This window comes from Mustela lutreola, chromosome 3 (assembly GCF_030435805.1).
Source record: "Mustela lutreola isolate mMusLut2 chromosome 3, mMusLut2.pri, whole genome shotgun sequence".
Classification (NCBI taxonomy): domain Eukaryota; kingdom Metazoa; phylum Chordata; class Mammalia; order Carnivora; family Mustelidae; genus Mustela; species Mustela lutreola.
Genome location: NC_081292.1, coordinates 141,200,368 through 141,217,013, shown reverse-complemented (window position 1 = coordinate 141,217,013; position 16,646 = coordinate 141,200,368). Strand labels below are relative to the sequence as shown.

Genomic DNA, 16,646 nt, shown 5'->3' with positions numbered 1-16,646 from the left:
GCTGTGATCCTGTATATTAAATATAATGGAATGTGAAAAGGACTCTGTCATATTAATTCATTAATAAAAATTACTTACTGAGTGCATTATTGGGCAAAGCTCTGTGCATACGGGATCCCCATGCATAGGGTCACAAAGAACAGAACAATCTCAGGAGACCCATTTAAGAAAACACTGAGGGCCACCTGAGTGGCTCATTTAGTTAAGCATCTAATTTTGACTCAGGTCATGGTCTTAGGGTCCTGGGATCGAGCCCCACCTCAAGCCCCATGAAGGGCTTCACTCTCAGTGGGGAGTCTCCTTGGCCCTCTCCCCCTCCCCCTGCTCATGCTCTTTCTGTCTCACTCTAAAAAAATAAAATCTTAAAAACATTGAAAACTTAAAGAAAAGACCTTGGTGATGGCTTCTCCATTTTTCAGATTACTCAAAGAAAAGATGTTGGCAATGCAAGTTAAAATAGGTATTTTATTGAGAAACTTGCTTTGTCAGTGAGAGTAAAAGTTACAAATATTTTTATTTAATAAAATTAGCATATCCATAATCCTAAAAATATCCCTTAAAAAGCCTTTATCTGAAACCTCAGATCGTTCCGATCCAGAGTTTTCTCTTAGTGTTTCCCATGGAAAAAGATGCTTATTCCCTTCATGCAAATAATAGAACATGTGTAGTATGCGTTTTTCACAAAACAAATTCTCCAGTTTGAGTTGCCTGCATGCATGTGAATTAATATCTGTACTGCTGTCAGTATAAAAGTTTCCTTGTATAACAGTGAAACTTTATGCTTACTCCTGAGCATTCTGAGACTTATAATATGGTCATTAAAAAAAAAAAAAAAGGTCTTGCAGCAACATAGTTCTGCTGAAAAAACATCCTCATCACCTAATTATAATATAAAGTTGGTACAGGTTAATACTACACAATAAAGTGTAATTTACTCATTAAATACACCAGGCTTCCATGCAGGTTGTTGTTTTTTTTAAATTACATATTTGTTGCATTAAAAGGACAATGATTTAAATCTATAAATTATTCTCTAAATGGCTTTTACATGAGACATTAAAAATATGAGAAAAATAAATACTTGAAACATGTTTTAAATAAGCACTAACACCTAATAATTAAGCAGAGGTTCAAAGGTCACGTGAATAGATCTCATCTTAATTTTCTGGAGATAAAGCTTATCTGAGGGCAACACTGAATAATTTTCAAGTTTATAGATTTTTATACATGGCTACTTTAAAAAGACCAAATTCTAGATGTAAAAGGATGTTTTAAAATCTTGACTTGAACTATATAGTTTTTTTCTTTTTAACTACAGGGAATATGTTGATAGGGCTATCTTTCTGCACTGTAATGCTTTGTGCATATACCAGAATTGATATATGAAAATAATTTTGTTGATAAAATTTAAACAGAACTGATGAAATTTTCTTAAGTACAAAAGTTAAAGATTACACTTCTGTTGATGGATTTTGAAGATATTATTTATGGTGGTTCTTATTTGCCTTGTGTGGCACAGATTAGTACTTCGGATACAAAAGCAAGAATAAAATGAACTTAAAAAAATATTGCTTCTAGTTTTAATGAGTGCTGTTTGTCAAGAAAATGGGAAAAACAGAATAAGGAGCCCTTTTATCAGAATCATTAAAATTCTTTTTCAGGAGATGCTATCAGTAAGTGCAAAGCTGTCATAATTTAAGGTCCATTTCCTGCCAGCAGTATACCTGCGAAATTTGGCGATTTAAAGCACAAGTACATTGGATGTCGACTTTGAAACTATAGCAAACAGATGCAGGAAGCAATGTTTTAAAATGCTGACATAACTAGTTTGTAGTATTTATTATACTTACTATCAGAACTTTAAATTTTGACTTGGTTTTCTCTTTTTCCTAACTCAGTTTCCTGTGAGTTTTCCATACACATGAAATCACAAAATGTTCACATGGGGTAGGAACACATCTCACCAAATTTTACAGATGAGGCAACTGAGATTCAGAAAGGTTGTGATTTGCCCAAGGTCACACAGCTTATAAGAAACAGATCTGGGGCTAGGATATGGCCCGGGGTTGTCTCCTTCATAACTTAGGTCCGAGGGGATGGGGATGAATGCTCAATCTCTTTATATCTTTCCTGTGGGGGCGTGTTTGCATTAATAGTAGGAGGACTCTGTTCAGGACTCTTTTGAAGAAATCTATAAAACAAGTACTCATCCCGAAATTCATACTCGTTGGTAATATGTTGGATGACTCCCCCTTGCACCAGTCTATCTCCATATATCACAGCTTCACCGCGGTCAGAGGCAAGGCCAACTTCAATGAGCCAGTTCACCAGGTCACAGCCACAGAAGGTCCCAGCAGACGTCTTTGCACCACACCTGTATGTCAAAGGAATGTTTCACCCATATGTTCTGTAAACCTGGTATCAGCACTGCATGATAGAGGACAAGCAAGGAAAAACAGGAGACAGGGAAACACAGCATGATAGTTAAAAGTGTGGCAGGAATGAAACTATTCTAAATATAAAGGGTTTGTTAACTCACCTGACCCTAGAAAGATCCACCAGAAAAAAATGCCAATAATGCTTGTGAAAACAGAAACCTGTAAAAAAAACCCTGACATAATGTAAATGTGTCTACAAAGAAGCATTCTTTTTATAGTACCTGGTCTTTTACAATCAGATCCATTCTGTAGACAGCTGAATATTGTTCATTTCATAAGTTATACTCTTAGGTATAAGAGGTCACTTAATTATCTCAGGAACATTAAATAATATTTTTTGTAAGCTCCTAAGAAGTGACATTTTAACTAAACTACTCAAATCAAACATCATTATTTTCTGTTTATCACAGTGCCCACAAGTAGTCTTTCTTCTTGCCTTCTGCTGCAAGACAACCTTACTGATAACATTCGTCAAGAATATGCATTGGGGGGGGGGGGGCGCCTGGGTGGCTCAGTGGGTTAAGCCTCTGCCTTTGGCTCAGGTCACGATCCCGGGCTCCTGGGATCAAGCCCTGCATCGGGCTCTCTGCTGAGCTCTCTGCCTGCCTCTCTGCCTGCTTGTGATCTCGCTCACTCTCTCTCAAATATATAAATAAAATCTTAAAAAAAAAAAAGAATATGCATTAGGAAGTAAGGAAGTGTGATCTATCTTGCTACAAATGTTGGGTCTTGAAAATGTACTTTGATAATGAATCTGTTTCTTGATTATTTAAAATCTGTCTTCCTAATGCAAATAAGGGGTACCTCACATATGACAAAATAAACAATGGGGGAGGAAAATGTAAAAGAACCAATTAAAGGAATTCTGTAGGTTTTCATACAAATAGGTAAGAGATAACATGAGTCTGTCCACAAGCATTAGTCAAGCTGTAAAACCTGCGGTGCTTGACAACATGTAACAGCGGATGAAAATCAAGATGAAACGAGAAAAAGGTGACAAACATTTTAGACCAGTTAACCACCAATGAATACAGCGTTCCATATAAAAATTAGAAAAGAGATTAATAGACATGAAAGATCTTCTCAAGGACATAAAATATTTTAACATCAGTATTTTGCTTAGTAACGTCTTAATTTCTGCTTTGCAACAACAGATATCACTTTGAACAAAAGCCTGGCTATTACAACCTCTTGTCTGATCCTTCTCCCTGCTTGTGGATTTTTAACTTATGGCCCAACACCTTATAACCCCAGACACCAACTGAATAATAATTGCTTCCTGATGACTGACCAGGCAGCTCCAATCGCAGCACACGGAGCCATACAGAGTGGCAGGGAATGTGCTGCCGTACAGAACGTGGAGGGACAGGGCCACCAGCTAGAGCCTCTTCATCTGGAAGCAAAAGCCATGCTTCCGAAGGTAGGCTGTCACAGTGGGCCTTTCTTAAGTGGAGTGCCCTTTCTTCTTTAAAAAAAAAATCATTGTAAATCGTTGGAAGTATCCACAGATGGAACTTTGAAATCATTCTCTTCATGGGTCTTTAAGGGTAAGAAACTAACTTTTCTTCATAGTTGACCATTCCCAGAAACTGAGCGAGGACAGGGCCATCATATAGATTTTGCTATCCAATTCAAAGATGTGTTATCTAACTTTAGAAAAGAGGAACACAAAGGTTTAGAAAATCGAACTGGCCCAATTCACAGAGCTAGTAAGTGGCAGACTCAGGAGCTGGCCTCTGGGATCAGTGTCTGACCAGTGAGTCCCCTTTCCACTAGCTATACCAGGCTACCTTTTGTTTATAATAATATACTGGCATAATAATAAAATTATACTGGTAAAAATTATATATTCATAATAAAATAAGTATTTATTTATTTATAAAAATAAAAATTATATACTTATAATAAAATATACTGTCATAATATGTGTAAATATGTATAAATATAGCATCTGAGTGGTAATATGCATAAATTTTCAAATACACAGTTACAGACATGAAAGTACTTGGCTCTTTATGTTATTTTTTTTCCCTCTTTTATAACAACCAAAAGTCATGGCACTGTAACATTCATTTCCTGCTGCATGCTCCATACCTTAAGGATTAGAAGAATAAATATGATGTCATAGACTGAAGATTAGGACTTGAAGGGAAAAATAAGCAGCAGAATTAATTAAAAGACAATTTCATTTCATTTTCTTGACAATGTCATTAGTAATATGAAATAACGTACCGGTAGGAGATGGAGAATAGAAAGCCACATCTAAATTCAGTGTATCTCGTAGTTTTATGAGAGATACTAATGGCCAATATGAAGTGAATGTTAATATTTGACTACATCTTGATTCATTCTCAATTAGTTTTCACATTTTATATGGAAATCAGAAGTTATATAACAGTTAGAAATTATAAAAATCTTATAAATGCTCTTCCTTAAATTATAAACTGACCCATAGCTATTTTAACTTTTACATGTAAATATGCTATTGAAAATAACCATGTAGTTAGTTACAACCACATTACTTAGCCTGTTACAAACCAAAATTAATCATCAAAAATATAATTATCTGGAATTTGTACTTACCTTCTTTCCTTGACAATGTTTCGGATACAGAGGTCACGGTGATAATGGATAAATTGTTGACAGGTCATTTTTATTTCCTCAGGAACAGGAGAACCCCTGTTTTCTGCTGTCTCTTTATTATTCCATAGGAATTCAAGTCTAAAAACCAAAATTTATGGAGGCCACTTTTAAGGAAAGGAAAACACTGAGGGGAAACCCCTTCTTGCTTATCACTCCATCAACATGGCTCTTCCAAAGATATCATCTTCAACATGCAGATATGGTTAGTCTCTGAAGCAAAGACATAACCTGCGTTTGGTTTCCTGGTCCAAGCAGGTGGGGTGGGGGTGATGTGAGGCAGGGTGGGAGACTTGAGGCTTGAACATTTTATAAACCCTCCTGATATATTTGATCTATTTCAGTTTCTGCCAATAAAAGAAGTTCTTTTCTTATTCTACATTCTACTGTTTTAAGCTGCAAAAATAATTTACAGAGATCAACTATTTAATCATTTTCCAATTTCAGTACCACGGAGACAAATACTGGGATCTGGAATACAGAATGATTCTGTTCTGTAACGTTGGACAATTAATCTGTTGACTTTTTTACCCAGTCAACATTATGAAGCTGATAACTAAGTTCAGTGACTTTTCTATTACGCTTTTCTTTTTAATGAAATGATTATGACCCTAGTAGCGACATCTTAATAATGTAATGATATCAATGATGACAAAAAAGAAGAAGGAAAAGAAAGAAGAGTGACCATCTACTGGGCACTCTTTATATAGTTGTTTGGATAAAATCCACTAGTACTTCCAATTTCTACTAATTTTGACTTTGAAAACAAATGAGGATATACAAAGTCTTGTGCCCCCCCTTTCCTGCCACTCCCAAGTTGGAGAATTCCCACTTCATTATTGTATTCACACTATCATTATTATTACAAAGAAATTCCCAATCTGAATCCAAAGAAACTCTTCATCAAGCAACTAAAAAAAATTTAGAAAGAAGAGAATGAGTTTTCTATAAATTGTCAGTTTGATAGAAAGAGAAATCCTAATATCAAAGGAGAATCTATATTGTCAAATACAGACCTTTGGGGGTAAAACATCAATAATTTCCATTTCTAAATACACTTCTTTTTTTTTTTTTTTTTTAAGATTTAATTTATTTATTTGACAGAGTAGGCATATATCACAAGTAGGCAGAGAGGCAGCAGAGAGAGAGGAGGAAGCAGACTACCCGCTGAGCAGAGAGCCCGATTCGAGACTCGATCCTAGGACTCTGGGATCATGACCTGAGCCAAAGGCAGAGGCTTTAACCCACTGAGCCACCCAGGTGCCCCTCTAAATACACTTATAAGTTTCATTTTACTTTACGTAGTTAATGGCATAGGTAGAAGTCTGCATCCATCATTTCTTGTTAAAATGCAAATGACAATGTTGGATTAATCAGAGTTCTCCCAATATTTTCTCCATAGTTATTAACAAAAGATATGTGAATCAACATATAACCTTTCTTCAGTGTTTAAAATTTACCCTTTCTGTAGTCTCCTAGCAGTTACTGAAGGTTTAAAAAATATCAGTATCTTAATAGAATGGCCTTGTCATTATCTGTCATTACAGATACAGATTTATTTCAAAACTAAATTTACCTTCTTTTGAAAGGCAGAATGATTAAATGTTTGTCCAATCCGAAGATGCCAAAGGAAATAAATCCCTACGGAAGAGGAAAGGTTACAGTTATGAATTCAACACTAGAATGTTAAGGACTGGGAAGTTACGGAAACCACCATATTTAGTGCTGAGGGAAGCAAACCCATAGTGATTACAGCAATAGTTTAAATGGAACACAAAAGACAGGCCCTCTATAAAGTTTAATGCCTGGAGGCAGGTATGACTTGGTGGCCTCTTTCTAGTCTCCATCTTACTAATTATGTTGGAGCACTGGTTTAAACCAGTCCTGAGCGACCACATCTGCATCCTAGCTTACTGAAGAAAAATGAAAACTTTTCAGAGCTTTATGTCTTTTTTTCCTCTTTTTAAAAAAAGAAAATAAATGATCTCCTATTGGGCTTAGGTATTTACTATTTCTCTATTAACACTTCAGAAATTACAGAATTATATAGTATTTGGTTCTAAGGAAGTAACTGAACTTTACGTGAAATGAAGTTGGCTAGGTGCTTACAGAAAGGCTTTGAAGACTTTGGGAGTGACGAAGCAAACTGGCACTGGAAGTCAGCCACAGATCTGGATAGTTGTGCCTGCTTGGGGAGGCAAGAGGCTGGGAACTGCCATTCGTCAGGCGCAGCGGGATAAGGATCTAAGTGCCGGTGCGTGACAGGTGGGATGGAGAATGTAATACATTGCACAAAGGATCTACCTTTCTTTACCCCCAAACTGTAAACAACGTAAAAGTAATGATCTTACTAACACCTAGATGGGATGTGGTGGTGCTGGTGGTGTGGGGAGGGTCTCTCTCTCCCTCTCTCTCTCCTTTCAAACACCTGGGCCATTAGCTGAGGGGGCATCATTTCAAATGGAACATTCCTGGCATTAGCTTTTTTGTGAAGCCCTCTCAGTCCCAGTGTTGGGGTGACTCAGCCTGGAGTGGCTTTGCTGAATACAAAATGCTGAGTGAAACTATGAGTTTTCAACCTAGTATTTTATAGGTCTTGGGCACAAAATCAGATCTCACACAGAGTCACAAAGTGAGGTAGGCATCAAGTAGCCCGGGATACTTGAATCTATCTGTAATAAACTGAACAGGTCACTTATCTATCGGGACAGAGTCCTTTTGCTCCCACAATAATGGCTAAACAAACCAGAAATATTTCAAGAAATTAATGTTAGGATAAAATGTGCAGGAGTGTTTACTGATAGATGTTAACTGACTCAGTCGGTTATTAAAACCAGTGATTTCAAACACAGTATTTTTTTCAACCTGATACTTAGTCTGGGGACTAAGGTTCCCTAATTAAAAGGTAAGGGATTGAAAACAATCAACATTTTGAACTTTACACATAAAAGTATCTTCAATACAATACAATAAATGAAATATCACTTATCCTTAAATATTATTTTAATAGTGACATAAAAACAATAACATCTATTACATTAGTTCTCCATGGAACTTTAGTTTCTAATTTGTAAACTGGGAATGATAATGTCTACTTTGTAGGTATTCTTTATGTTTAAGTAAGATGACTAATGTATAATGCTTAATAATGGTTGGCATATAGTAGTAGGTCCTCAAGGAACAGTAACTAACTATCCCTGGTCAAAATTTATTTACCCACCACAAGATTTTCTAAAAAAGATTTAAGTACCTATTGTCCAAGAAACATCGAAATATAAATGAAATGACATTCATCAATTTAAGTGACTAAACTAAAGGCTCAGGGAAGGTAACTCTTTTTCCCAAAGTGACTTATTAAGACAGTCACAAAGTTTAAAAAGAAACTGGAACATCTTGTCCCTGCTTAAATTATCATTCTTTATTTTAAAACCAAAGCAAAAAACGATTTGGTGTTTCTGATTGAAACACTCCGTGTGCATTCTGATGACTTGAACCAATATGGAGACCGGCAACAGCTGTCAGCTGCCACACATACCAGCAGCTGGCAAACCAACTAAACCCTTTTGATTTAAAAGAAAACAACAACATCCGCACCACTACCCTCTAAACAGCCCATCCAGGAAAACAAAGCAAAACAAAAAAGCCATCAAAGTTCTCAGGAAATAAATACCTGGCCAAAGTTAAACACAGCACAGAAAAACTGTAACTCAACATAGAGCCTTCCAGGTTCTTGGTTGAATAGCCACCACAAACAACTGGAAAGATTCTGTAAAGGAAGGAGAAAATAGTATTTTAAAATGAAGCTGGCTGATCATTTCTCCCTATCCAGAACACAGTACAATAACTTATCTGCTTAATAATTAGGCAGAAAAAGACTAAAAGGAAAAACACTGAGAGAATATAGAGGCTTTGTCTTTTGAACAAGAGGTTTCAACCTCTCCTCTTGACAGATGTCATTCAAACAGCATCTAATTTGATCAGACTTGAAGCAAGAAGACATGCGCTATAATACAGAAGCTTACATAACACATCAGGTCTGCCGACTAGCCCAAGACAGGACTGATTTTAAAATTAATTCTACACAATGAAAACAATCACATGGCTAAGCAGCAGTTCTTGGCAGCATTTCTTATTTTTTGATTTTTTTTTTTCTTAAATAGCAGTTAAAATGGTGCTGGTTGATCGCTTTCTATGTAACCAGCATCCCCATGTGAAAAGGTTTCTTCATACGTTATACGATCCACCTCCCATCTCTAGGCAAGTTACACTTGAACCATCTCAAAGAATTCTATAATAATAACTGATAATGCACAAAAGAGGACATAAAACATTCTAAAAACCCCCAGGAATCAGAGAAATGCATTGAAAAAATGCTGCATTTCACTTACAAAATGATAAAATTTAAAAATTTTTACATTCAGAGCTGGTGAGAGTACTTTGACAAATCTATACTACTCCTTGAGAAAACAATTTGAGAGAATGCATCCAAATATTTGTACTCTCTGGTCTAGATTTCCCAACTTTGAGAGTCTATCACACAGAAATATTACATGGAGATGTCTATTTAAGCATTTTGAAGAACTAGGAATAACCATCCCTAAGAAAGTAGTTGGGTAAATTATAATGTATCTCCTCTATGGTTTATTGAGGAGCCATTTCCAGTAACAGTTAGGAACGACTATGTAGCAACATGAAAATGGTTGACACAGGTGACAAAACAGGGTATAAATCTGTATGACAATTAGAACCAGGAAAGGTGTATTAAAAATAGAAGGCAGTAATCTTATAATTATCCATGGTATGAGGTGGTTGTGTTATTTTCATAATGAAAAATTCTGTTTAAGGGTGCCTGGGTGGCTCAGTGGGTTAAGCCGCTGCCTTCGGCTCAGGTCATGATCTCAGGGTCCTGGGATCGAGTCCCGCATCGGGCTCTCTGCTCAGCAGGGAGCCTGCTTCCTCCTCTCTCTCTCTCTGCCTGCCTCTCTGCCTACTTGTGATCTCCGTCTGTCAAATAAATAAATAAAATCTTTAAAAAAAAAAAAAACACTCTTATAAAAAAAAAAAAAAAAATTCTGTTTAAAAGCTTATTTATCTGACAAATGTCTCCTGCGAAACCATGTCGGCATTTATCCACTGAGGTTGGTCTTGCAAGGAATATGTTAGAATAAGCAGCCCTATACACAGCATGGAGATACCTGATCTTACCGAATTACAGGTTCAGAGACTAAACCAAATAGGCTATTGGGGCATTTAGGCTACAGAGTGCTGTGAATTCTTCACCTCCCTTGCTCCCCGAAACAGCTCAAGGTCGGGATTCAAACTGGCCTGGTTGCCTCCCACCCCTCCCAGAAGCAGCAACTAAGTTTCCCCCAGATGCCTGAATAAAATCTTTGCCAAACATTTAAAGAAATGGCCCCCAAACAAAAATCAGAGGAAACATTTACAGCAAACAGGCCAATAATGAGAAGTAAACACAGCAACACGTGTCGAGTCAGTTGCTGATCTCCGCTCTGTAGATACTGCTCTTCTTCCTGGACTAACATGCAGCTCTGGGAGTTACAGCGACTCACACAATGATCATCTATAAGACAGTAAGTACAACAATTTGTAATCAGAGCTTTTTATTTGAATGCATTTTAAATTCATAATGACTTTCGAAGCAAACCAGCACATATGCACATTCAGCTCAGAATCAGTTTATTATTTTAGAAGGAATCTGAGGGAGGCTCTTTCATGTAGTCTCAGGAGAGTTCTACTTGTCAAGTGTTTGCATCTGGAAAAATACAAGGAGGATGCCACAGTCTCTCCTACACTAGCCAACAGTGTAACGTATATATATTTTAAGACCAGGTTTACTGTATCTACTTAGAGAATTTTTCTTTTCTTTTTTCTTAAAGATTTTATTTATCTGATAGAGCAGCAGCAACAGAGAGAGAGGGAGAGAAGCAGACTCTCCCTCTCCCTGAGCAGCGAGCCTGATGTGGGACTCGATCCCAGGCTCCTGGGATCATGACCTGAGCTGAAGGTAGATGCTCAACTGACTGAGCCACCCAGGTGTTCCCTTGACTTACAGAATTTTTCTATACCAAGAACACACAAGTACTTTTTATTAAAGTAGGATCAAACAAAGGCACAGTTTGGCAGCCCGCTTGTGTGTTTGTTTCTTTGTTTTTTAGCTTAGCAATACTGGATGCTTCCCTCATGCCATCAGCTGTTATTATAGCCATTAGCTATATATTATAAACCTATCTATATCTATATTTTGATTTCTTTTTTTAAAGCTGAATTAATAGCTCGTAATTCATCGGTAACAAATTTACATATTGGTCATGGATATCCTAGTTTCGCTAAATGTAACACAAATGTACTATTCTCCCTTGCTTTTCATTAAAGAGTTTAAAACCTGCCTTAGAAAAGACCTTTAAGAAATCAGAACTGTTAAACACCATTCTGCTGACATGCAGAAGCAAGTCCAAATTATAGGTATGACCTTTCTCTGGCCTAAAGGGGAGGGGCCTTTCCCAAGAAACCTGTGCTCTCCTGCCTCAGCTCCAATATGGCCATGGCCTCAAAAGCAGGGGAAAATATTTTTTACAAAGTGGATGTCTAATTGAACATACAGTCTGATTTTTAAAAGTCAAAGATGAAACCACAATTTTACAGCTCTTAACCCTCAAGGCAATCATAAAAATTTGTATTTCCTAGAGCCTGTTTCCAGAAAAGGACATACACAGTCATGAAATATGGCCCAACATTTTGGCAAACAGCACAGGGAAGTGCACAGTGTTGCTATGTGAAAAGAAGGCAGTCTGCCAAACTGTCTCTCTAGTATGAGCTTACTTTAATAATAATTATTTGTGTATATCTTGATGTAGAAAAATTCTATCTCAGTATATATAAGAAGCCTGGTCTTAAAATACTGAGTACAGATACTATAAAAATGGATAAAAATAAACTTTATTATCTTTCATTTACCTTTCTTACACACTGCAACATTGATTTTGCCTTTGTGCTGTGCCAGTGTTTTGGGGATGAGGAATTAATTATACTGCTAAACTCTAAAAATTCTCACTTGTTCATAGTTTGATTTCCTTCAACCTTTCTTTATTTCAGGCTTAAGGAATGATACTAAATTACATGAGTAGATGAAGTCCATACATGATGGCTTTCTTTCTGTATAACTTTTGCAAATAGGATCAGAAAATGTAAGACGCTTTTACATAAAAGAGTTCTCAGGAATCATCATTATTCATGAAGAAAATGACAGATAAGGGGAGCATAACGTAATTTTCAGAGACACAAAAATGTTAAATTACACATTGAAGTCGTCGACAGACTTTATTATTAGGTGTATTGCGTAGGGAGAAAACATAAGGAGGAAAGCCTTGGGAATTATGAGGTAAAGTAAAGAAACATTAGTTTAAGTGAGTGGCATAAAAAAACTGAAAGACAGTTGAACTGAATGCCAAATGGGGTTTCCTAGCAGAAAGTCAGTGAAGGTTCAACATCTGATACATTTTCATTTCCTTCTATAGAAGTGTGAGTTCCACTATTAAGATTCATTGCTAGCGGGCTGCCTGGGTGGCTCAATGGGTTAAGCCTCTGCTTTTGGCTCAGGTCATGATCCCAGGGTCCTGGGATTGAGCCCCGCATCAGGCTCTCTGCTCAGCAGGGAGCATGCTTCCCCTTCTCTCTCTGCTGCCTCTCTGCCTACTTGTGATCTCTCTCTCTCTCTGTCAAATAAATAAATAAAATCTTTTAAAAAAAATGCCTTCGGCTCAGGTCATGATCTCAGGGTGCTGGGATTGAGTCCCGCATCAGGCTCTCTGCTCAGCGGGGAGCCTGCTTCCCTCTGTCTCTCTCTGCCTGCCTCTTCATCTACTTGTGATTTCTCTCTGTCAAATAAATAAATAAATAAATAAATAAAATCTTTAAAAAAAAAAAAAAGATTCATTGCTAGCCAGCAGAGAGCAGCCAAATATAAAACCTGCTTGGCTCATAACAACCACTACTACTGCAACTCTGTTTAATGAGCATTTATTATGTATTCCACACACTCTGCTAAGTGATTTGTGTACATCGTTATTTATAATCCTCACATTTCTTATATAAAAGTGAAATGCCTTTGGCAACAATACAGTTGACATATGTTTTGTCATGAAGATGGCTTTGGGGCGTTTTCCTTCTTAACTTAATTATAAATAAGCATAATCAATGAAAGTGCACTGCAATTTCACCTAAGTGTGTTCAGTTGTTTTCAATAATTTGAAATCCATTGTGCATGCATGGGGATGGTCCAAGATGGTGGCAGAGGAAGACCCTGAACTCATCTCCCACAGACACACTAGATCTACCACTCTCTATGGAATAACTCTCTCTGAAAAGAACTGAAGACTAGCTGAACTGCTTCTTCCACAACAAGGGGAAAATGGCCACACTGAGCCAGGCAGGAAAGGCAGAAATGCAGTCTTACAAAAAGCGCACCAAGGGCGCAGCAACTCACAATAGGGAAGTATTCATAGGTTTAGAACTCTCCAGCTCAGGCACCACAACTCTTGGGACCTACACCAGACAGATGAGGCCCCAAACATGGGGCTTATGTCCAGGGGGCCTAAGGGTTATGGAGATCTGAGATACTCCTTTTGAGGGGCTCAAGCATGGACTCACCCATCTGGGCAAGCAGCACAAAGGCAGCAGTTTGAGAGGTGACTGGATTATATGTGAAGGAGATTCAACTGCTAATCTTAAAGATTCATGGGAATTTTCCTTGTGGATGGAACTGCTGGAGAGTGCCAATTTTCGCACTATTCCTCTACCTTGCTAGGAAGGCAGGTGTGGGCATACATAACATGGCTAAAACCAAGGCACGTCCCTCCCAGAACGCTCTTCTCCAGCTCTGCTAAAATTGCAGGTGTGCCCCACCCAGGGTGCTCTTCCCTGGCACAGGCATGTCCCGCACCCAACACTCTCCCACCGCCTTGCTAAAACTGGCAAGTAAACTCAGTCCACACAGAGGCTACTCAACTGACTGGCTCTGGTGGCTGGAGAGGCCTGTACATCCGGGATCCATGGGTAACTACTGGAAAGATCGTGCTGAACAGGATACTATATCCTGGACAATACACAGACAGCAAACTGAAATACAGCCCCAGACTGCGTATGGAAAAGACCCATTTGATTGTCCAGAAGCTTTCACCTGAAGGATGAACTTCAGGTTAAAGCCACACATCTGAAGGCTGCAGAAGCACTCTCAGAGGACATAGGCAGGGACACACCACCTGTGCACACCTCTCCCCGGAACTTGGCCTTGCCACAGCTCACTGTTATCTCCCAGAAAGGATCTTTTATACTTGACTGAAGCCCTGATTTTTGGTAACTATCACCCAGGGGATAGCAGATCTCCTGGTCTAGAGGTCAGCAGTGTCTAGGATTGTGGTCCCATGGGATTGTATATATTTGCATACTTTAACAGCTGCTGCCTGAGGACCTGGCTTCCAATCTGCCTGGATCTAGGTCCCTCCCTTTGCACGGGTCCAAAGCACACCCTCACCAACTGCAACTATCAAGAATAAATCAGGCTGATAATCGCAAAGGGTCTAGCGACAACCAAGAACTAAGGCAAGGTTGAAACAGATGCTGATTATCAGAGGGGAAGGGGGTTAGGACAGGGAGAAAAGAGTGAAGGGGTGGTAATAAGACTTATTGTGGTGATCACTGTGTAATGTATACAAATTTTGAACTACTGTGTTGTATACCTTATACTAATATAATGTTACATACCAACTTTAGCTCAAGTAAACAAATAGCCTGAAATTCAGACCACAAATGTAATTCAGTCTTTTACTTTGTATGTCAAAGGTTATTAGTTTCAAATATTTTTCTTATTTTATAAGAAAGGGTATATTGAAAGTATATAGATTTCCCCAAAGGAAATGAGTGGGGGAAAAGTCTCAGCTGTTAAAATAAGAAAAAAGTCCAAAAAAAAAAAAAAAAAAAAAAAGGGAAATGGTGCATGTGGCAAACTTCTTGGAATCATTACACGGGTTAAATTTATTGGAAAAATGTATATATAATACCACCAATTACTATATTATATTATACTTTATATATATTATAAGAACTTTATTGTTTTTTATTATTATTTGTTCAAGTAGGCTCCATGCCTACTGTGGAGTCCAATGTGGGGTCTGAACTCACAACCCTGAGACTAAGACCCAGCTGAGATCAAGCAGCAGTTGGATACTTAACCAACTGGGTCACCCAGGTTCCCCAAACTTTATTTTTTTAAATGAGTACTCTATCCATGCACAATTACTTCCCTATCAGCACTTCTGCTCATCTTATTTGGGATTACATAAGCAGTATAGCATCTATGAAATCCTAAGCTGAAATCTTTTAAGGTATAAGGAGAGGACTCTTCTGTTCCTTAGGCCCATGCTCAAACCTTAGGCACTTACTTTTTTCAAATGAAGGAGTCACAAGCCCACTGGTGCTTGTGTTTGCTACTGGCTCAACAGACGGGCAGAGCGATCCACCATTTCCCACGGAGCAGGAGCAGCAACCTAGGTAGATAAAATAGCACAGGAGAATAAGGCCCAACCACAACAGAAATGGGTAACTTCCAGAGATGCCAAACCAAACCAAACCAAACCAGACAACCCACCCATTCATACACACACACACACACACACACACACACACACACACACACATATTTCCCATGCAGCCACAATGGAAACGTGTTCACATTGTGTCTATCAAGAAGAATTTACATGTGCTTATTTGGAGGTTAACATTTAAAGAACGGCAGGCAAAGGACTGGCTCCTTTACATATTGTCTCCTCATTGCATGACAAGGAAGAGTGTTTCTATCCAGCTGTTTTTATTAGTTACCACTGTGCTTTGACAACTAAGAATTTGAACACTTTCTTCAACTACAGCTTTTACTTCATCACTCCTTAAAAACATGCCCTAGTGCTCTATTGTTTACTGTAGTTAATTGAAACTCCTTGGCCTGAATTTGAAAGCTCCTGAGGACTTGGCCCCTCTTTCTCCATCAAACCCCCCCCCCCCCCCCCCCCATCTAACAAGGCCTTTTCCTTCTTCCCGGACAATTCTTTTTTTTTTTTTTTTTTTTTTTTTAAGATTTTATTTATCTATTTGACAGACAGAGATCACAAGTAGGCAGAGAGTCAGGCAGAGAGAGAGGAGGAAGCAGGCTCCTTGCTGAACAGAGAGCCCCATGTGGAGCTCGATCCCAGGACCCTGAGATCATGACCTGAGCTGAAGGCAGAGGCTTTAGCCCACTGAGCCACCCAGGTGCTCCTATTCCCAGACAATTCTTTCGTGTCCTCCATGAACCCCATGCCTGTTCAGGTCTGCAGACTAGTTAGGCACGCATGCAATTCCCACTCTCGTTAATTCTTTGAAATCTTCTCCTCTTTTATGTTCAGCTCAAGACTTGCTTCTTTCAAGAACGTGTTTCCTACTAGTCTAGAAAATGCAGTCAAAACAATCTTATTCCTTTGTCTTCTCAGACATACACTGCTGAAAATCCCTTGCTGCTTT

General features: G+C 38.2%; 1 protein-coding gene across 2 annotated transcripts in view; it reads right to left on the bottom strand.

Moving 5' to 3' along the window:
• Nucleotides 1–447: 447 nt before the first annotated feature.
• The window catches only part of GPR155 (G protein-coupled receptor 155), a 42,325-nt gene continuing 26,126 nt past the window's right edge, over nucleotides 448–16,646 (bottom strand). Inside the window, exons 11-16 of one of the 2 annotated variants that reach the window (XM_059166997.1) lie at nucleotides 15,536–15,640; nucleotides 10,523–10,659; nucleotides 8,749–8,844; nucleotides 6,655–6,719; nucleotides 5,022–5,159; nucleotides 448–2,374 (exon numbers count right to left, since the gene is read on the bottom strand). In XM_059166997.1, coding sequence (XP_059022980.1) covers nucleotides 2,083–2,374; nucleotides 5,022–5,159; nucleotides 6,655–6,719; nucleotides 8,749–8,844; nucleotides 10,523–10,659; nucleotides 15,536–15,640 — 833 coding nt within the window. In that variant the 3' untranslated portion in view covers nucleotides 448–2,082. Of the gene's footprint in view, nucleotides 2,428–5,021; nucleotides 5,160–6,654; nucleotides 6,720–8,748; nucleotides 8,845–10,522; nucleotides 10,660–15,535; nucleotides 15,641–16,646 lie in introns of both variants that reach the window. The other variant, XM_059166998.1, reaches the window with a different exon arrangement.